Source organism: Euphorbia lathyris, chromosome 4 (genome assembly GCF_963576675.1).
Source record: "Euphorbia lathyris chromosome 4, ddEupLath1.1, whole genome shotgun sequence".
NCBI classification, from domain to species: Eukaryota; Viridiplantae; Streptophyta; class Magnoliopsida; order Malpighiales; family Euphorbiaceae; genus Euphorbia; species Euphorbia lathyris.
Genome location: NC_088913.1, coordinates 83,228,643 through 83,251,446, shown reverse-complemented (window position 1 = coordinate 83,251,446; position 22,804 = coordinate 83,228,643). Strand labels below are relative to the sequence as shown.

Here is a 22,804-nt window from a genome sequence, read left to right as displayed (position 1 = left end):
TGCTGCAAAGGTTGCTGATCTTACCAAGAATAATTAATTCTCGGCCGAATGAGGAAGTACTTTTTGGTATTCGAAACGAAGGAGAGAGGCGCTGGACTTTAGCGTGTCGCGACCGAGAATTTGGGATTCTCGGTCGCGACTCATAATTCTCTATCGAAAATATGGATTCTCAACTGAGAATATGAAGTTTTCTCCCATTTCTGACTTCGTTCTTGTCTTCCTCGTATCGGTGTGCTGATTTCTTCATCTTTTGGCTCCTAATTTATGGTTTTCCTTCATTTTTGACCTCTTTTAGTTCCTATTTGGATTTTACCAAATATTTAGGTACCTGGCATGAAAGAAACATATTCGAACGTAAAATTACTCTAAATAGATATAAACAGCACGAATTCATAGTAAAACTGATGTAATTATTGATGATATTTTAGGTATATTTTGGGCTTAACAAATTGCAGACATTCTAATGAAATAACCACATATACCAATTTGAAAAATTGTGAAACCATAGGGTTTAATTTAAAATTATCCCTATTTTTTATTCTTTTTTTAAGACTATCTGAGCTGGACTAATGAGTTGACTATCTTAAAACCAAAAATAGTTTGTAATAAATCATGATTTTGTATATTCTCTTAATAATTACAATACATTAATCCTTAACATATTCTATTATAGTTCCACGCTTTAGCTTTGGTGTTTTTTCTTCCTCATGGTAGCAACATTATCTTCGAAGACATGTATTATCCTTTTTATTCTCTTTAAATAAGATGTTGAAGTACTTGAATTTTAGGTAGATAATGCTATATATAGTGTAGAATAACCATTCAAATAGTTTAAATGAATTTGCTCTAACACTTATTTTAGAGTCCATATCTTTCTAGATTTAAATTAAAATATGTTTCCTTTACATGATCACTTGTAGAGTTGCATTTTACGTTTCTAACATGCATGTCTATATTATTATTTTAATTCATAAGTAGTAACATGAGTAAAAAAAATGAAACTTCTCTAAGAAAGAAATGAGATGATATAGAATTTAATGTGTTTCTTCATATATGTGTCTGAGGCACTACTCTTTGTAAACGAAATGGAGGGGATATGGTAACAACGGATGGTCGTGGGTAGGAAATCAAATGAAGACCATGGATCACTGATTTACTAAAGAACGAATGAGGCATAAATGGGATTGAATGAAAATCCATCGGAAATTATGGAAAGATCATCGTTTTACTAAAGAACAAATGAGGCATAAAACGACATCGTTTTGTGTATTTTAGGTTCAAAAAAAGTAACAGAAGGAAAGGGCGAAATTCTCCTTTCCATCTGTTATCAGATGCGATAAAGAAAAAGACATAGTCTTCTTCTTCATCCGCCAGGGTCTCTAGCCATGGCGGCCTCTAGTGAAGCTAGGGTGGAAAACCCCATTCTTGGGGTTTTTCAACGGGGTCGAAGGGTCGACCGATCCTTTCCACCCCCTGGCTCCGCCCCTGAGGATATTTTGCACTATATAAGGGAACATGATATCATTTTCAACGTGGCGGTCGACCAAGAGGGTATAAAGAGACTTTTAATTATTGACATTCATCTTTTAGATGTATTGAACAAACTTTTGGTATTTTAGAAGTCCAGGTGGAGAATTTTACGAGCGATGCCTCCGTACCCATTTTCTACACATAGAGATATTATGATTGCTTCAATGACACTACATAATTATATTCAAAGAATTGCATTAGTAGATCCAGGATTTAATGTTTATATATAGATCCTGATTTTGTGCTGTATGACTTATTGAGTAATTCGGACGATATTGATGCAGATAAAAAACATAAGAAAACTGAAGCAACTCAAATGAATGATTTAAGAGATAAGATTGCTTCTAGACTATTTAGAGATAAAAATTAATCTTCAAAATGAATAAATACTATACCATTTTTTATAGCAGTTTAAATTTCACTATATAGATGTTTATGAAAAAAATAAAGTTATTCATAAATTTTTATATATTTTTTTTTAATAATTTAAATTATTTTATTAAATTTAGAATTGAATTTGTATATTAATTTATTAATTGATTTAAAACATGTCCACATTAGTTATTTTACATACTAACATCAATATACAATTAGAATTTTACAAAACACTAATAATCAAGCAACGAACAATAAACAACATACAACAAACAACAACATATGAAATAAACAAACCCTAAATTAATAAGCTTTTGTTTTTGGTATTGTACATCTTTCAATAAGTTGGTTGGAGGAATCCCGAGTGCCTCACAAGATGGGATTGACTTACCAATACGGTCCTTGAACCAATCCAGATCCCAACTGATAAGTCCTTAATTTACGTATTTATGCATGCATATTCATATTTATATTAATGCATTTAGTTTAGTTCAGGATAGATTTTGGAAAGATTTTACTTGTTTGTTCATGATTTCTATGGAGATAGGTTTGAAATACATAAAAGCTCAATATGAAGGAATATCAGCAAGGAACAGACCAAAGACAGAAGAAAAGAGCCAAATTAGGGCAAAAACATCTGTCACGATCGTGACACCACTGTCCCGTTCGTGATCATGCCCGAAATCAGCCATTGAAAGAAGATCATCTGTCGCGATCATGACCTATGTCGCAATCGTGACATACGATTTCACCAACTTTGCATGACAAAGAAAAGTCACGAATGTGACACCCTTGTCTAGTTCGTGACCGACGTCTTCACTGCAAAAAGGCATGATTCTTCAGTTCAATTGCATCTCTTTCATCCTGAATCATCATTCTTCTTCACCACGGGCTACGACTCTCCATAACAACACTTGAAGAGTTATCATCTTGAAGAGACATGATCCTTCATCGACTATAAGAAGGATACTCCTCTTTCCATTCAACATACAGAAAAAGAGAAGAATAATACAGAGATAGTTACAAAAAGTATACTATACAAGATAAGAAGCAAGAAAGATTCTATAGTTTTCTAAGCTTCTATCTCCAGCATTGAAGGAAGCAAGATCGAGAGATACACTTCCTCGAGATACAAGATACGAGATACAAAAGAAGAAGACTCTCAAAGGCCTGACAAACCTTACAGAGACAGTAAAAGGATTCACAACCGCTATACTATCATCCGTTATAGTCTTTATTCTCTGTATTCTTTACTTTTGATAAATCATTAACTCTATCAAACACTTGTTTATCAAAATCACAATTCAATCTAATGCAAATTATTCTTTGTTCATCATCAGATTCTATCACTGCTTTTATGAATATTCTAGGGAAATCCATTTAAGCAATACATAGGAATAGTTATCATTTTATGAAGTTAGAAGAGATTCAGTTCATAAAAGGATAACTGTATCACATAATTCACTTGTTTCGATTTTAATTCTTAATTCTAATTCACTACGATAGGTCGAGGAATTAGGATTATCGATCTAAAAACATCCAAGTTATTTAATCGTGGATCAAGAGATTGGATTAAATACTCTTATCTGATACAACTGCAGTAAGTTTGGAAAGTGTTTTCAGGTTTAAACTTATATGTATCCCGGGCTATGCACGAAATAGAAACTCAAAGAAATATAATTTAAGTATTATTTTCATTATTTTAAACAAAACTAATTTCAAATCAAATTATTTATTCTCTATAACCAAGAGAAAACGAATTTATAAATTAAATTCGTTATAGTAGTTAATCAAGCATTCTCTGTGGAAACGATATCTTATTATTACTACAAACGGAACCTTGCACTTGCGGAATTCGTCTAACACCAACAAGTAAAATATAATATTACATAAATTATATAAGTATATAAGTATAGTTCACATAAAATAATATGCAAATTAAATTTAATCAGATAAAAGTAACAAAGTTCAATATGCTGATAGAAAAAACTCTAAATTCTTATCCAAATTCGGATTTTCTTTTTCTTCGTCAAATAAAATTTGTGATTGATCTTCTACTATGTGGTTTTAATAGTTTCTACTCTTTCAATTGTTTATTTTGTCTCATATTTTTCTCTATATATGTGGCCATGATCTGTCTTTTTAAATGTGTTTTTATCACGTTTTGCTTCATAGAAAGGCATACAAGTTTTGTCTACTATCACATAAGGGTACACATGGATCTTAAATATGCTATATAAAATCGAATATCTGAGGAAAAGAATTCAAAATCGGACCAAACTGTTGATTTTTTTAGGCCTAACTAGTCGAATTTGGTCAAAATTAATCAAAATTTTATTCCAATTTTGTTTTTCTTCTCAGATAATGAGTTCAACCTAGTATTTCTAGGATTCGTGCCCATTCCTATCACATAGATCTAACTCATTGAAAGATCATGAACTCATTTTTGGATAAAATAACTCTGAAGTCGATTTTAGCTGGAGTGTGTTTTCCGTCATTATCAAAAATAATTCCAAGCACTGTTTATTATTTCTCTATCACAATTTGAATTGTATTTTTTTTATTATTTATATCAAAATGTACTATTTTTTCTATACGAATAAAACAACTATCTTTCTTCACTTGAAACAAAAGTAACAAAAGTTGACTATGCTGATTTTCTTAAGAACATTAAAAAAATACTTCATTTATTTATTTGTTTATTATTATTATTAGTTGTTTTTATCTAGTTTATTTATTGTTAATAACTAAACAAAAAATTACCTATATTTATATGTATAATGATTTTTTTTTTCTTTAAAAAAAACTAATGGATAAGGTAAATTCAAAATTATTAGAGTAAATTTTAAGATGTAACTGTAAAATTATTAGCCTCATATATCCTTAAATACAGCTGGACCAAGTAAGACAATGAAAAAGAAACCAATTATAAGTAATTTCCTATTATTCAGTATTTGATCTGATCCTTAATTTGGTTTAGACAAAAAAAAAATTATATATATATATATAAATATATAATATCATCTTGTCTCTCTTAATACACAAATTAGAAGTTTAATTCTAAAATTATGGCTTCCAAACAAGCTGTTGCATTATTTGGGGTTATTGCTTTAACTTTGTACCTTCCTTTCGTATCACCATTTAGCGACCTTCTTCAAGATTTCTGTGTCGCCAATACTGCCGATAAAGGTAATATATATTTCTACTCTTAAAAATCGCTAACACGAAAATATGTTCATTGAAATTGAAGCATGTACGACTTTTACCCATTTTGAATTCTTGACATGATTTGAACTTTTGATGTGATCTGAAATCTTAATCTGGTAAATAAGGATCAAGAATGATAATATTCATACCATCTAGATCTATTGCACCTAATATATAAACTTTGACCTATTTTAGTCAAGGGATGGATCTAGCCTAAAGTCTAGGAAGCTCGGTCCCCGACCATCGGCTCCACCTCTAAATAGCAATGGTTTTGACACCTGATAGTCCCCTTAGATGTATATTTATAGTATTATATTAATATTATAAAATGTTTAAGTTCATTTAAGATATATATTTTAATGTAAAAAGTAATAAGTTTAATTGTTATGAAGTTTTTTTTTACTCTTATTCATTTGAATTTTCTTTCTTAAATAACTATGTTATTATTGTTAAGAATAATTCTAAAATTATCCAGATAATAAATATGGGAATTATCTATGTATTTTAGAATTATCCTTAATAAGTAATATTAATTACTTTTTATGCACTATTTATCTTTTTAATCCTTTTGAACTAATTTTTTTTCCAAAATCAAATTTTTAATTTGGAGACTAGAATAGCTTAATTATTGAATTAAATTATAGTTTATGAAAATTCAAGAAATTCATAACTAAGAATAAAAAATAAAAGTTGTTTATTTTTAAGAAATTAGTGTTAGACTTATAAAACATTAAAGCTACTTTTTTAGCCTGAAAACTTTTAATTTTTTAGCTTCCAGTACACCAAAACGACGAAGTTTTAGGGTGTTGGACATTAGCAGTGACGGGCTGGACATTAGAAAATCCCCTCAACTCCATAAAGTTGACACCAACACTGACCGTAAGGCTAAAATTAGCTCCTCGGATGTAAATTTTTTGGTTCCGCCGCTTGTTTTGGTCCATTAATCATTTGATTATTTTGTAATTAATAATTTAGAACTTGACATGGCAGTGCACGTGGATGGATTCACATGCAAGGATCCGAAGGCAGTAGAAGCAAATGATTTCTTCATGACTGGGTTCGAAAAGGAAGGCGATGTAAATAATCCAGTAGGTTCAAAGGTGAAGTCAGCATCAGCCAAGCAAATACCGGGGTTAAACACACTTGGTCTATCAATGGTTCGGATAGATTTAGCACCAAATGGTGTAAATCCTCCACACATTCATCCACGTGGTAGCGAAATGATAGCAGTTATTGAAGGTACAATGGACGTAGGTTTTGTGACGTCAGCACCAGAGTATCGGCTTTTTAGTAAAGTTCTAAATCCGGGTGATGTTTTTGTGTTTCCGATGGGTCTTGTTCACTACCAGAGAAACACTGGTTCTGGTAAGGCTATTGCAATTGGTGCACAGAGTAGCCAAAATGCAGGCGTCGTTTGGATGCATAGTGCAGTCTTTAATAGTACTCCTACAATACCTAGTGATATGCTTGGAAAAGTTTACCAAGTTGATTCCAATGTCATTGATCAAGTCAAGAAAAAGTTTTAGACTACTTACCTTATTATTCTCCTCTTTCCCGAATATCAATCGGTGATTAATCGAATTTATATTTTGTATTTTCTTTTATTTTAATAAACAAATTATTATATAAATATAATTAAAAAATGTATTATACTATGTAAGATAATAATATAAAATGATTTTAATATAGGAAACATGTATATTTATGACGTATATTTTTAAAATATGCCAATAATAACATTTAAACAATAATAATATTAAAATAACTCAAACAAGCAAATTATAATGTGCATAAGTAATATATTCACCAAAAATTATGAAACCGTGTTATTAAAGTGTTAAACCATATCAAGAAAATAAATAAATAACACAATTAAACAAAAATATCTAAAAATAATAAATACTGACCCTAAACATGCAACAATGTAGAATGTAAAACAAAGAGCAAAGAGAGGAGATTTGTAAGGCCAATTTGGCATTCCAATGGCTAACATAACATATTAAGGAAAAAGTGTTGTGGGAAAAAATGATGAACGTTTGGTAAATAAAATAAAAGTTTAAAAGTTAAGAAATAAAAATCATATAATATTAAATTATATTGAAATTGAGCCTATTTTTCCCGAATTTAGCTTTCTTAATAAGTTGTGACAGCTACTTTCCACAAAAATTACAAATTGTAACTTCCTGAAATCAGTTTTTCTAGCTTTTAAGGAAAACCTGTTCTGCATTTAGCAAATGCTGCTTTTAGGGTCTAGAAAAACAATATCAAATGCACCCATAGTCTAAACACCTTTTAAATTTATAGTTTAGCCTTGAAAACTCCAAGAACAACTCTCAATATGTAGAAGTCGACTTAATATCCTTAGTAAAAATATCTGAAACTTCATCTTTAAACGCTACATGCTTCTAAAAAAATCACATCTAGTGATTAGTCAAAATCACATCTATTTGATGGACCTCATATGTCAAATAACATTTTATTTTCTTTACTTTTATTTAATTAACTTATTTTGTATCAATAATATAATTGATAATGAAATAAAATTTACATGATTGAATAATAATTATTAATATTTATTATTAATTGAATAAATACTAATAATTTGGTATATTTAATTGAATTAAAAAATTAAAATTAAAATATAATATATTTTTTTATAGTTTATCTGATTTCTCGAACTCAAGATTTAGTTTAAGCAACTTGAAGTCTTTAACCATTCAAGTCAACCTTAATTGTTGGAATATAATATGTTTACTTATATATTTGTTTGTTTGATTTGAATTATTGAACAGTAAAAAAATTGAATTATGGTGTAGAGATAGGGATGTAAAAACATAGGGATTGATAAGGATTCTACAAATTGTGTTTTACCATTACTTTTTGGAATTTTTGTAGAGCCACTGGTAGGTCTCACAAAAAAAATCACTTTTTGGAAAAAAAAAAATTCTTCCGATATGTAGTCCTTAGTGTCTGATAATCACGTCCATCTACTTCCATATGCCGCGTGTGGTGTAAGGGGAGTTGGCCATAAGCAAACTCAACCCCAAGCAGTTGCAAGACTACGAGGAGGCTTCGATATAGAATGGCGAGTGAGACATATCAATGTACCTTGATGGTAGAGGTCGAGTTGGTATAAGAAACACTATAGGGGACATGAACTACTTTGGCTTTGGATCTCTATCACCCCCTGGGTTAGTTGTCAGTACCGACTTAATCGATCCATCCTAGCCTAGTAGGGACTAGAAGAGACGGACATTCGACCTTCGTGAATGGAGGCAAATGTCTACATAGGATTGAATTCTATGGACACTATGTGCTCCAGAATTAGCCCATAGCGCGTGTCCCTTTTAGGATGAGGTTTACACACTAGGAGTCCCACCGGGACGGAATACTGATAGACGCATTGATGAAACACTTAAATAGGATAGACCCATTCAGTAGGAGTTGGTTGGCCGAAACTTAGGGAAGTCTTGCCATCACATGGAGTTTTGGCCTAACTTAAACATGGCCTCGTGACACGTGGCACTCCTCTCCCACGTTCGACGTCTGATTCACGAAATCGTTTTGATGGTTAGAGAATCTCTGTTTCGGGAGACTTCAAAATTATAAAGTCTAGTGGTTAGAGATAGATTTGAAAATTGTCGTGTTCGTGTCGTGTTAAAAAGCGTAAACCCAAACCCGACATAAAAACTTTTGTGTCACAATCGTGTTGACATGTTCGGAATAGTGTCAATTTTGTATCGTGTTTTCGGGTTATATGAATTTTGTTATGCATATATATTAATGACAACTTTTAAAAATAGGAAAGATATTATACTATTTTTAAATATTTTATGTCATTTTAGATTAGTATGTTAACATTAACCATCAAAAAGTCAGCTAATATCATGTTAGGGGGACACGTAATGTGTTTATAACAATTTAGTTGCAAGTAATAATTATAATTTTATTATCTTTATTAATAAAATTAGATATAAAAACACGAAAGAATATAATAATAATAATTTTAAATAGTCCCTTTAAGGAACCACTAGAATTGCTTGAAGCTCTTTAATTTTTATATTCCTCATATACTTATTCAAAGTTCTCATTCTCAATCTCATCATCATCTTCAAGGTATTCACCATTAACAAAGTTAGCTTCCTTGCCTAACACTTTAAGTTTCATAACATCCTCAATTTTTCAGAATATATATGTACATATATTATATAAATTATTTTAAGTGTTTTTGTTCCATAGAAAATATAGTATGATAAATTTACCAATCAAAAGCAAGATCATTGAAGAGCACATTTTAGATCTAGAAATTATCTTCCAAACATTATAGCAGTAGAATCCTGAAAAATGCACTTTTGGAGGGAGTTCCGATAAAATTAGCTAGAATCAAAATCGAAATTGAAATTGAATTGTACTTAATGATGTAAACAATTTTCTAAATAATAAAAAAACTCATTTCCTTATTAAAGATAATTACCCTAAATTATCTCTCAATATTATCTTACACGAACAAGATAATTATTGATTTACATTACAACTAGTGTTTTTATCATGTTAGTATTCTTATCAGTAACCTAGTTATACTACACATCTCTGTAATTCATATATATACCTATCATATATATACCTAATTAAGGGAATACAATTAATCCTCTCTATTTCTCACTAAACCCTAACCGACTTCCTCTCTCTTTCTCTTTACCCTAATTACTCCACTTCAACTGGTATCACAAGCATCTAACGATCAAGCATCACTCAGTTTGGTTCCGACATCCACGACTATCACACACGATCTTAAACGGCATCAGGTAAGAACGGAAGACAAGAAAAAGACCGCCTAACAGTCAAAAAGCTGAACCTATTTTCTACCAGATCAATCTCACTTCTTAAATGTAAAAGTTTAGTTATTTATCATGACCAATTCAATCGAATTATCTTATAACTTATTATATTTTTAAACTAATTTCCTAATTGTTGGTCCCGTGTGATTAGTTCCAAGGGGGGGGGGGGTTAGGAACTAATGTAACTTTTTCGCTAAATAATGCTGACTTAATTAATTTTTTAGGTTACTTGACTTAGTTTAGGTCAGCACGGCTGAGAAATGTAAGACAGCTTTAGTCAGATGTTGACTAGAACTGTTTTACTTGTGAGTTGGGAATTAACACTTGAGGTCAGCTTCCAACTCAGCACCAAGATTACTCAGTGTCAGCTTTTATAATTTATATCCTGAGCAATTTAATCAGACAACACATATATAGATATATTGAGAGAGAGTTAGAAATTACTCAGCATGACTTATCCTGGTTCGGCCTCTCCGCCTACGTCCAGTCCCCAGAGTCCCTCCGAGCTTTTTCAATCCAATACTGAGCTCTTTAAAGGTAGAGCACAAACCGTTTACAAGGCAGTTGAATATGCAAGAGTACCTTCCTCTATTCGTCTACTCAACTCCTACTAAGTGCTATAACCGAACACCTAGATTTCTCTACCACTGAGTACTTAAAACCGAATACTCAGCACAATTCTCTCAATTTTACAATTGATACAAACTGTTGAGCGATTTCCGCAAGTGCACGGTATACGCTTGTAGTAATAAAAGATATCGAACCCATAGGGAACGCTTTTTAACTAAAACTTTATTTAATTCGGTTTTAATCACGTGTTTAGGTTTAATAAAAGAAATACGTTTAATTGATGGAATTAGTTTTGGTAAATTAGGATTAGATAGAAGTATTATATCGAGTTTAGAGAACAGTTCTGTCTTGGGATTTTGATTACAAGACAGATACTACCGTAATTGGAATAAATAGAAGGTATAAAACTTATTTTCATAAAGCAAAGAAAGCAACTTTAACTTTGTAAAGATTATAGACATGTAATAATATAAGGATTTATTCAATTAAATGGCTTTGAACCGTAGAAATCCCCCTGATGTTGAGGTGATTCCTACCTTAATCAAACTAGTATTTTATGTCTGATAAGCCGCGATCAGCGATCATGTCATCCATAAAAACTAAATCTGTCAAGTGTTCAACAAAGTTCTTATATGAATAAGATGTAATAGAACGTTTTAATAAAAACACCAATTTATCATTTTGAAAATCATTTTGTCAGAACAATATCAAAATAACAACAGTAAGAATTTGTTGAATAAATAAGTATATCATTAATGAAATGTGAATCTTCACAAGTTAACAGAGAAGTAGAAACTTGGATAGCATTGTAACGAAAACTTTGAGATCCGGGTTGACAATCTTTCCCTCAAACTCCGTAGGTGCGTCAAACCTCATGCGCTTCAGCCATCACTTCTTCTCGCTGAATCTTCGGAATAGAGACTGCTAGGTCCACTACCAGAATGAAAACTTATCTCTGATCAACCTTGGAAACTAAACTGATACTGTGTTTATAACTAATCTAATAACAACTTGTGTATAGCAAGTTTGTTTACAGAAATGTAATCTAACTTTCTGACTCATTTCTGAGTCAGAAACTCAACATAATAACTTTCTTCTCTAATTTCTCTAACTTTTCCAACCTTTCCAATTCTGAAATGGATCATTTATTTATAGTTGGTGAATGGTTGTAAATGAAGGGTCGTGTCCGCTGGTGAAGGGTCGCTTTTATCCAAACGAACAGATGTGTTTCTTGGATTTTAAACATGTGAAAACTGTGCAGAATTCTTCGCTATCTCATATGAGATTCCGAGAATCTCAGTCGCGACAGGGGGTGCAGAAAAAGGCTGAAAACTTCGACTTTGGCATTTGAGATTTAGAAAGTCGCGACTGAGATTTTGAGAATATCAGTCGCGACAGGGGCTTTTCTCCCCGTCTCTCGACTGCTTCTCGTCCTCCTTGAGCGTTCTTCTGACTGATATGCATTCTCGGTACGTTTTTTAGGTTTTCCTCCATTTTAGCTCCGTTTTAGCTCCATTTTAGCTCTTATTTGGATTTTACCAAATATTTAGGTACCTTGCATCAAAGAAGTAAATAAAGACGTAAAAGTATTCTAAATGAATATAATTAGCACGATTTCAATGTAAATTTAACGTATTTATATATGATATTTTAGGTATATTTTGGGCTTAACAAACTCCCACACTTATGCTTTTGCTAGTCCCGAGCAAAATTTCACTGAATTTATTCTTTAATCAATCTCTTTATAAATAGAACATATACCCATATATTCCTTTTTAAATTAGTTAAACCGAAAGATAAACTTTCATGGTAAATTTATACGCAAAGTATCAAACTAGCTTGTTTAAAAGAGATATATCATTCGTCTTGTATTTCAATTTTTATGTTGAAGTATTCGGGACGGTGTAAGCACGCATGTTTTTGAATCTTTCGTCTCAAGGCATTTCTAAGTACAAAATTTCCTTTCCCAAACCTAAACTATTACAAATATAGATTTATTAAGGACTTAGGTTTAATATATTTGCTTAGTCACGCCCAAGATAAGGGTGGTCTCGATCGTAACTTTATACGCATTTTATTTGCTTTCGTGTTCATTTAAGAGGTACCGACCATGCCATGGGTGGACGCAATCGTTACTTAAAACTTTAAACACATTTAATTTTGCTTTAATTTTGAACGTTCCTTTCATACCTCGACCGTGATAAGGGTGGTCGCAATCGTGGCCAAAAGTAAACGATACTTAATGTTCTTCCCTTTCATACCTCGATTGTGATAAGGTTGGTCTCAATCGTGGCCAAAAGTTAAGAATACGACTACTTGATTATATTAACATGAAAATAAAATTGGGAAAGAAAAATAGCACATTCATCCTATATTGACTTGAAATTCAACATGTATTATGGCTAAAGTTTCCTTAAAAACTTCAATTGGTTTTTAATGTAAGACGAAAAATAATATCGAGCTAAAAAGCTAAAGTTGTTAGTTCGATGTATGCCTATAAACCTAATTGAAAATTGAAAATAAGATTTATATTTATCATGATTCATGATATAAAGTAGAGATTTGAAACTAAAGAAATTTTACTTATATACATTTACTCGAGACGTTTTTTGATAAAATCGTATCGGAGATTTGTAAAAATATTTGTAAAAATATAGCCCGTATAGAAATATTATTTCTATCGATAATGATAACCTTAAAATATGCTTAACATTATTTTGAAAGTTAAAGTGTTTGAAAACATATGAAATATATACTTTAACAAAAATTTATCCTTTATGAAAAATTGCTATTATTTGTGAAAAGGGTTGCACTTTATAAAAAAAATGTTGCATTTGTTTTTGAAAAATGTTGCATTTGTTTTTGAAAAATGTTGCATATTATACTTGACTTAAAATTGAATAACAATATGTAAAATAAATAGCATTCATTCTCATTCGTCGCATTCATTCGTACTTAAAATTAAAATGAATATGAAATATCTCCTCCCACACTTAATTTGGACCATGTCCTCATTGGTGCAAAAAGCGATAAAACACGAAAAATAGTACGAAATAAACCATATGAATTAGAATTGAAAAATATAGTACGATAACATTCAAACATAATAAGAAAGATAATTGTACCAAACATAAAAAAAATATTGTACCAAATTGAACAAGACATAATAATAATAACGAAAATGAGTTAAAGAAAGAAAGGATAAAACCTATCAAGGTGAACTCGGTGGAGAAGGCGTAGTTTCATCTCCTTGGCGTCGGAAGAAAGATAGCAACCGGCGACGAGTAGATTTGTGCTCACGTCTCAATGTAGTGATATTAGCATCCACCGTATTTATCCTCAAACTCAATTCGGTATTGTTGGCAACAGCTTCATCTAACCGCAAATTCATGTGACGGTTATGCTCGTTCATTTGTGTCAAAACACGTTGCCATCCAACTTGCTCTTCAACATTCGGTTCTACATTTGCTTGCTCGTTCGTATGAACATCAACATTCTCCTCCTCCTCTTCTTCATCAAACTCCTCGTCATCTTCCTCATCATCATCTTGGGCACCCAAACCTTGAGAACTCGAAGCTTCACTACCCATGGTAGCAAAAACACGTCTTGTACGAGCTTCATAAGAGATAAAGGCAGGCGGTCCCATTTTCTTCAACAAGTTAGCTCTTTGAAGTGCCGTGATATCCAATGAAGGCAAACCAACATGAGGCATATTTTGATAATCCACTAATTCACCCCGAGCACCCAAAACAATGCCGGTAATTAAATTACCCATAGGCACTTGCTTATTGCGGGACTTGGAAGCTCGAACTAAATTAGTAAATATCATCTCAATACTATCAATGGTCAAACCTTTAAAAATAGCATCCAACACAAACAAATCACGAACTTGCACTTTTGAACTTTCAACCCGACCAAATAAAGAAAATGATAAAAACTTGTGAAAGAAGAAGATACAATCATCCTTAAGTAGCTTACTAGATGTATTCTTTGGACTAAAAACATCTAAACCGGTTAAAGATTGCCAAACCGTGTGTGAATTAAAAGGCTTTGGTTTGGAATAAAAATTCCGAGTAGGAAAACCAAACCAACGGTTCATTGCCGCATACCCAACATCATAATGAACTCCATCATTCCGAAAAGAGATAACTCCTTTCTTCTTGTCATAGGTTAGAGTAACCAAAAACTCAATAATATGCGATTTAAGACTAGGAAAACGCATACTAGAAAATCGTTTCCAACCAAGAACGGAAAGAAATTCATCAATACGCTCGGTAAAAGAAAGTGTGTTTACCGTGTCGGTGTCAAGAAAAAGCATGTCGACGAACTCTATTTGGCTATTAGAAAATCGGCGATATTTGCGTCCTTCGGCTTCCGTCGTAATATCGAACGGTGCTCCATATTGAACCCATAATCGATTGACTTCGGTGGCCTTAGCTTTGTTAGCAACGGTCTTTTGTCTAGGCATTTTTTTTGTTTGTGAAATTTGGGGAATGAGATGAAGAAAATATGAAAGGATGAAAGGAAGAGTAAAAGATAATGGTGGTGAATTGGGGAAGAAGAAGATGGATAGGGTAAAGATTTATGGGGAAGATGAGTGAATCTCTGTGTTGGGAAGAGTAAAAGATGAGTGATTGGTGTAAATAGAGGTGGTATAAATAGGTGTAAGTAATAGGTATTGATTAGGATAGATGAATGGGTAATTAATTAGTGTAGGAATAGGAAAAGAACCAAAATTTCGCCCAAATCCCGTGACTGTTAGGCGCAAGTCACGACTGAGATTTTCAAAATCTCAGTCGCGACAGCAAGTACGTAGGGTGGTCTAAATTTCGCTGAAAGTGGTCCTCTTGCTGTCTGAACTGAGAATTCAGAATCTCAACTGAGATTTTGGAAATTCTGGGTAAAATTGGGACTGTTTTTGATGATTTTAACACTTCTAAACCAATTCCTCCTATAATTAAGTGACATTAACTTGAATATTACTCCCTGAAACTGAGATAAACAAAACTGAAACATTAAATTAAAGGAAAACCAAAGGTTGTTCCTTCAATAAAAGAAATAAACTAAAGAATTAATGCACTTTTATTTATTATTATCAAAAATATAAACAATACCATATTATATATTACATAAAAAACATCTTACTCATAAAAACACAAGATATAAACACTCATATATATAAGAAAACAAACAGAAACTCATAATATATCCCTAAGTAGATGACAGACGACGTGCATTGGCCCTGTTAATCTTCGTTTGAATGAAGATTTGCCTCTCTGGTGCAGAAAGGAATGTTGGACCAGAACGAAAAACTCGTTTTACAAGCCACTCGTTCTTCAAGAACTCATAGTCTAGAATAGGGAATGGTTCTGTATCAGTCCAAGGGAGAGAAATGGTTCCCTTGGCGCCTAAAATTATTCCACAAATGATGTTGGCGAACCCAATCTTCCGGTTCTTCGAACGGGAAGCAGCAACTAACCCCTCCATTAGAATCTTCGAGGAGTTCACAGAGTTGCCTTGGAAAATGTCGCCTAACACATAGAGATCAGTATCTTTCACAACATTGCCACTGACTCGGCCAAAAAGGCTGTGACAGAGGAATTTATGCAGATACAGCATGGAATTAGAATTGATGGATTTGTTGAAGGCAAGACGTGGATTGAATCGCCAAAATCCTGTTAACATCCTCCATATATCTCTAGAAGTCATATCCCTTCCAGGATGGTGTTGAGTTGTGTCTCGGGGTGGAAATCCAAACCAATTATGAAGTTCTGGATATCCAAAAGTGAAGACCTGCCCCTCACAACGAAAACTGAGACGAACACGTCTCTTATTGACGAATCGAACAGTGGATAAAAATTCCAGAACCCAATTTCCAATAATAGGAAATTTCATAGAAACAAATTTGGTCCAACCCAAATTAGTAAGATATCGATCAATGTCTTCGCTTATCCCGAGTTCCTCGTTCAGAAACTCGTCCATATACATCATGCCAAAGAATTGAGCATATCTAAATTGCAGAAAGCGTTTCCCATTGTCGTGGTTATAAATTGGAAACCATGCACCATATCGATTGGAGATATCAACTTTCCCGCTTTGAGCAGAAGTGTGTTTTTGAACATTTTTCAAAGACTTAATCATGTCTGTGAGAGAGAAGAAAATGAAGTCTGTAGGATTTGAGAATTTGAGAAAGAAATTCAGAAAGATGAAATGAAATGGAAGAAGTCTGATCCTACAGGAATATATAAGACCTATAAGTGAAAGGTTGTGTCTGTTAAAAAGAAAAAGGTGTCAAAGTGATACCCATTTGTTTCAACTGACAGAAATTTTTAAAGGAAGAAGACTATAATCCCTTACAGTTATCTCAATTGCAAAAGACAGAAAATCTCAACTGAGATTTTCGAAATCTCAACTGAGATTTCCAAATCCTAAAACATGGAAAATCTCAACTGAGATTTCTGCATATTTAATTTCTCAATAACACTTAACACTTAATGAAATCATTTTCAAAACATGACTAAATTAAAATTTTAATGTTGACAAAACTTATTTGTACACAAAAAAAAATAAAAATAAAAATTAAAGTAAATAAAATTAAAAATAAAAATAAAATAAAAATAAAAATAAAAATTATGAACAAAAGATAAGAAAAACTAAAAATTAAAGATATGAAAACTAAATAAATTAATTTTCATAGAACAAAAGATATCTTATTATGCGTGTCATGGTCGAGAAATTGGAATATCGATCGCGACTCGTCTTGCCCATTGGCAAGGAATGCTTTGCATAGGTCCTCCCTAGTTCTATAGAGAATTTTAAAATCTTAGTTGAGAATTAAAAAGTCTCAGTAAGTTCAAAAACGTCAAATAAAAATCACTGTAGAGATTTGTTTAAAAATCTCTATACAATCAGAAAATTAAATTATGTGTGATTTTAATTCAATTGAGATTTCTTTAAATTCAATTGAGATTTCTTTAAATCAAAAGACACTTGCCTCATTAAGTACAAATATTTAAGATACATAGCATATTTTCAATATCTTTTAATGAATTTTTTTTATTTCTAATCTAAACATTATTGCTAAACTAAAGATGAATATAAAAATTAAACTAAAATGAAATATAAAAATTAGAATATGAAATATTAAAAACTAAAAATGTGATAATCCTTAAGAATTCTCAAGGAGAATAAAAAATATGGACAGAGTCAATTACCTAGACCAGTTCTAAATAATTGTTCTGTTTACTTACCTGGGAATAATATGTTTTTTTTTATGTTTTCTCAATTTAAGGATCTACTGATTCCGGTTGAATGCCCGAACTTCTGGTTTCGCGCATGAACAAGAACTACGTGCATGAACTGAAACTGTTGAAACTATGGTAAAAATCGACAATTCCTTCTTGGGGGATAAGATAATTTCAAGGACTGTATTCCTTATTCATACTTTCTGATATATCTGTCTGAGAAAAATTTCCATGGTGATTTCTTAGAGAGATAAATGTAGGTGTTTAAGGAAATGGTATGATAAAAGAAGAAATTATTCGGATGTAATGTAGGATTTGAATAATTTTTTACAAAGAGATGTGGTGAAGGACTAAGTGTATAGAAAAGAGGTAAAGGTTTCTGGGAAGATTTTTTTTTTCATGGGAAAAATTATTTGTCTTGTTCCTGATACTGCAGTTGCGGAACCCGATATGCAATTTGAAAAATTTCCATTCCCTTCTGATGTATTTGCTAGCCGAATTTTTTTTCTGTAGACTCCTTCTGTGAATTTATATTGATGATCAAATCTCCAGGTTATCTTTGAAAAAACTGGAGATTTTTTTTTCTGCAAACATCTAATTGCAAACGTTAAATAACAACGAGGATTTAGTCCTAGTGACCAACCTCAATAAATAAAAAAAAAACTATAAAGATAAATAAATATATTGTTAACCAAGGTTCGGAATAAAACACGAAAAATATAAATTTTTGTTAAAAATTTGGCGTTCCCCGGCAACGGCGCCAAAAACTTGTTGAGCGATTTCCGCAAGTGCACGGTATACTCTTGTAGTAATAAAAGATATCGAACCCACAAGGAACGTTTTTTAACTAAAACTTTATTTAATTCGGTTTTAATCACGTGTTTAGGTTTAATAAAAGAAATACGTTTAATTGATGGAATTGGTTTTGGTAAAACTTTATTTAATTCGGCTTTTCTCCCCGTCTCTCGACTGATTCTCGTCCTCCTTGAGCGTTCTTCTGACTGATATGCATTCTCGGTACGTTTTTTAGGTTTTTCCTCCATTTTAGCTCCATTTTAGCTCCGTTTTAGCTCCGTTTTAGCTCCTATTTGGATTTTACCAAATATTTAGGTACCTTGCATCAAAGAAGTAAATAAAGACGTAAAGTATTCTAAATGAATATAATTAGCACGATTTCAATGTAAATTTAACATATTTATATATGATATTTTAGGTATATTTTGGGCTTAACACAAACTTGTTCTTTCGAGATAAAGAACACTTTAGATGATTACAAAAATCAATCTAGCTTTTACACGGAGATAGAGATTTGGTGTAAGATCTTTTTCTTGTTTTGATGTGTTTTGTATGTATGCTCTTTTTCTCTTTTTGTTTCAGCAATCAGCAAAGGATCCAAGAATGAACTTGTCCTTTTATAGTTGAAATCTAAAGACTAAATCATTTGAATATGGATCTATCCGTTGGATTCAAACGGCTCTTTATGCGACATTGTTCTGGTCAGCTTCAGATTTGCAGGCCAATCCTGTCGTCTGAATTTGGCAGGCGTCAGGCTTTTCTTCTTTCCGCAAGTTCATCTTCTAGCGCCAGTTTCGTCTTTTAGCTAGAGAACAGTTGACCCATGCGTCTCGAAACTATATCCTTGCATGATTCCAAAGCTTCTGAATTGGCGCAGATCACTGTCGGATCTTGTCTTTTAGCAAACGGATCATTGGTGCTGTCCTGAAGAGCACTCAGCTTTACCTTGATAGCCGTTTGTCTTTGATCGTTGCTATTTATGATACTGAGTTGCTTTTTACTCAGCTTTCATGGCCAGCTTCGTTGTGCAAGATATTGTTCCAAAGAAGATATTTCTGAGTTACGTTCTCCTCAGCTTCTGTGGTCTGCTTTATCTGCAAGTTTCAGTTCTGAAGAAGACTTTCCTTCTTTCATACTGAGTTATACTTTTACTCAGCTCATGCTATGTTATCATGCTGATTTCGTTCTGTCTTACTTTGATTCCTGTTCTTATATGTATATATTTTTATTCTCAACATTGAACAAACATATTAGTACAATTAAATCAAAGCACTTAAATTTAATTGCCCCTTAATCATAGATTGACTTAAATAATTTTGTCAGATCAAAATCATGTGGAAAGGTGTTTCAACAAACTCCCCCATTTTGATGTTGGCAAAATATTTAATTAATGGAACTCAGATTTGAAATTCCCCATGATTGAGTTATCTTTCATTCTTCTGAGGTTACTCCCCCGTAAGGGTTGCATCTATTGACTTAACTTAACTCTAAACCTTCTAAGATTTAATCGAGAAAAATTAAGACATGCCTATACTAACTTAGTTCAATTCTAGACCTTCCAAGATCTAATTTAGATGAGCCTAGGTCAACTTTCAGAAGAGTTCAATGCTTGAAACATATGTTTACTCAGTTTGATACATAGATAGTTTAGGTATCAGAGTTTATGGAAGGATGTATCAGAGCTAATGTGTACAGAGTATGTTCCATTTTAATTTTGTTTGTTTGTTCAATTAAGACAGATCAACACATAACACAATAAGTAAGTAAGCATCACATAAGATTTGTCAATTTGAATAAAGGATGCATGAATATATAGATTGTCAGCATACAAAATACGAAAGAACATGCCAGATAAACTACAAGTCAGGTACTGAAACTAGACAGTCTATTTCTTTCTGTTGACTTGAGCTTGGTAGGCAGGATTAACTTTGCCTTTTCCTTTGGCAGTTCTTTATTGCTGACTGCCGGATGCTTCCCCCATTTGCCGAGTTCCATCGGCTTATTCTTTCTCCCCCATTTTGCCAGCATCAGATGAAGGTGGAATAAAGGTCTCACGAGTGAGTTTTGCGGAGTATGCTCGGAGTTGGCTCGTACTCTCCCGAAGACCGTCGAAGACAGCCATGCCATCATCCAGTGTGGCAGCAGGGATCCTAATGTTAGCACTTAGCATGCTCAAGAGATACTCCTGTGATTTCCCAATCCAAGTGATGGACTCTGTCAGCTTGGCATATGATTGATGATACATTTTGAGCAGAGCTGAATCATAGAACTGACGTTGGGCATTTGTATAGCGGACATGTTTCAGTGTGGCTTGGGAGTATTGCAGGATTTCATTAGTCTTTACCAGGTCAGTGTCCATTTCTTCTTTACTCAAGTTGAGTAGCCGAACAGCTTCACTAATTTGCTCAATGGAACACTGGGAAGAGGAGGAAATTAATTCACGAGCTCCGGTCAGCTCAGAGTGTAGCTGGATGAAATGTTGATTAACCTCAGCAGAGGTTGCATAAGTTGAGTTCACAGCTGAAAGGTTGTTGATTTTTCCTTGTAGGGAATTCATGTGGTTCACCATCATCAGCTGGAGTTCAGCCAGCTTCGTAATTGAGTCTTGCTTGGGTTGTTGAGATTGAAAGGTTGTCATGACACTCAGCAAGTCTTTGAGACTCTTGATTTTTGATAGAAGCTGAGTGACAGAAGATATGTGTTGAGGCTCAACATTTGTAGACCCAGCAGCATCAGCATGAGCTTGGTTAAGATCCTAGAGTAGGGATTGAGCTGAGTCAATGATTCTGCGCCCAGACTCAGTTGCATTCAGGTAAGCATAAGTTGCATCAGGAGTTTGCTCAGCGGCCGGAATTTGAGTAGCACCAGATGGTGGAGGAGTATGGTGCTTTTCAGAACCAGATGGGCCAGTTTGGTCACCAGCTGGACTTTTGTTCAGGTCAGCATCAGGAACTGACTGTTCATCATTCTGCGAAACAGGATTAGGAAGAGGTGGATCGGCAGAGATATTGGCTTGCCTAACATTGGTCTGAAGTTGAGTTGGTGCAGGAGGAGGCACTTCAGAGCCAACTTAGGTAGGATTTTCCTTTTCTTGCTCATTGTCTTGAGCAGCTTGGACTTCGAGCTTTTGCTCGGTAGGAATTGGATTTTCAGGAGTCTTGGCTTGTTCCTCAGTTTGAGAAACAATGGCTTGATTTTCCTCGATTTGGTCCAAAGTTGGTTTAATGGCAGTGTTGAAGAACTGGAACTGGAGTGTGGTAAGGTCAGAGATTGGTTCCCTTAGCGGAGAATCGTCTAGAAGATCAATAACTGGAGATTTTTTTAGCCTTTCGTTTGAGGCGTTTGCTTGTGCTGACTTTTGGAGGAGAATGATCAGTAGGAATGGAGTCAAGTGACTCAGAATAGGAGTTCAATCCACGGTCAGTATTGAGGCCCTCCTCAACCTTGTCCTGCACAAGCTGCTCAGTTTGAGTCTCAGTCTACTCAGCATCAACTGTTTGGTTTTCCTCAGCAGCAACATCCTTACTTAGCTCAGCATCATCTGTCCTTTCAACATCAAACTGACCTTCATCATTACCCAGTTCTTCTTCTTGATCAGCAGGAGGTTTCTCAAGATCGATATTTTGACTTCTCACAAAGTGTGAGTCTTCAAAGACAACACAGTCAAGAGGAAGTGCATCAATTGGGTTAAGACCAGAGGATTTCTTCTTCTTCTTTCTCAGGGGTTTCTCAGGAGTATCCTCACTTACTTCCTCAGGCTCTGCTGGCCTTTTCAGTTTTTCTGCTGACTTAGGTGCCTCCTGACCTTGCTCAGCATCAGCTTTTCTCGCACTGGATATTATTCTTAGCTTCTTAGGAGCTGTGTTCACATCCTTTGTAGAGGTTTGGTCAGCTTTCCTTTTTTTGTCTTGCTTAGCGCGGTCAGTGCGTGCTTGGTTTATTTTCTTTCCCTTTCTAGTCAGCATGCCCTTTGTTCCTTCAACCACATTATCTCCTTCCTCTGTTACAGCCCCTTTTCCTTTCTTGGGTTTAATGGCTTGGTCATAGGCCAAACCGAACAATATGGCCACAGTAATTTCTGTACCCCAAACATTTATTTCCTCAACTAAGTTCACCCTGTAGTCTTTGAGTATCTTGGTGATTAGTGAACCTAACCTGAGTGTGCCAGTACTTCGTTGGAAAGCACCGATGACGAACATAGGCATGTTGAGTGGCTAGTAGGTCAGCATATGCCAGATGAAGCAC

The 22,804-nt window shown here is 33.5% G+C and overlaps 1 protein-coding gene across 1 annotated transcript; it reads left to right on the top strand.

Moving 5' to 3' along the window:
* Positions 1–4,953: 4,953 nt before the first annotated feature.
* Positions 4,954–6,663, top strand: LOC136227806 (putative germin-like protein 2-2). Its single transcript, XM_066016560.1, has 2 exons — positions 4,954–5,094; positions 6,103–6,663. Exons 1-2 carry the CDS (start codon positions 4,974–4,976, stop codon positions 6,636–6,638), a joined length of 657 nt encoding a protein of 218 aa, XP_065872632.1. The 5' UTR covers positions 4,954–4,973; the 3' UTR covers positions 6,639–6,663.
* The last annotated feature ends 16,141 nt before the right edge of the window (positions 6,664–22,804 follow it).

Coding starts and splice junctions, on each gene's coding strand:
- LOC136227806 (XM_066016560.1), top strand. CDS start 4,974: ATGGCTTCCAAACAAGCTGTTGCATTATTTGGGGTTATTGCTTTAACT. Junction 5,095..6,102: donor CGCCAATACTGCCGATAAAG/GTAATATATATT, acceptor TTGACATGGCAG/TGCACGTGGATGGATTCACA.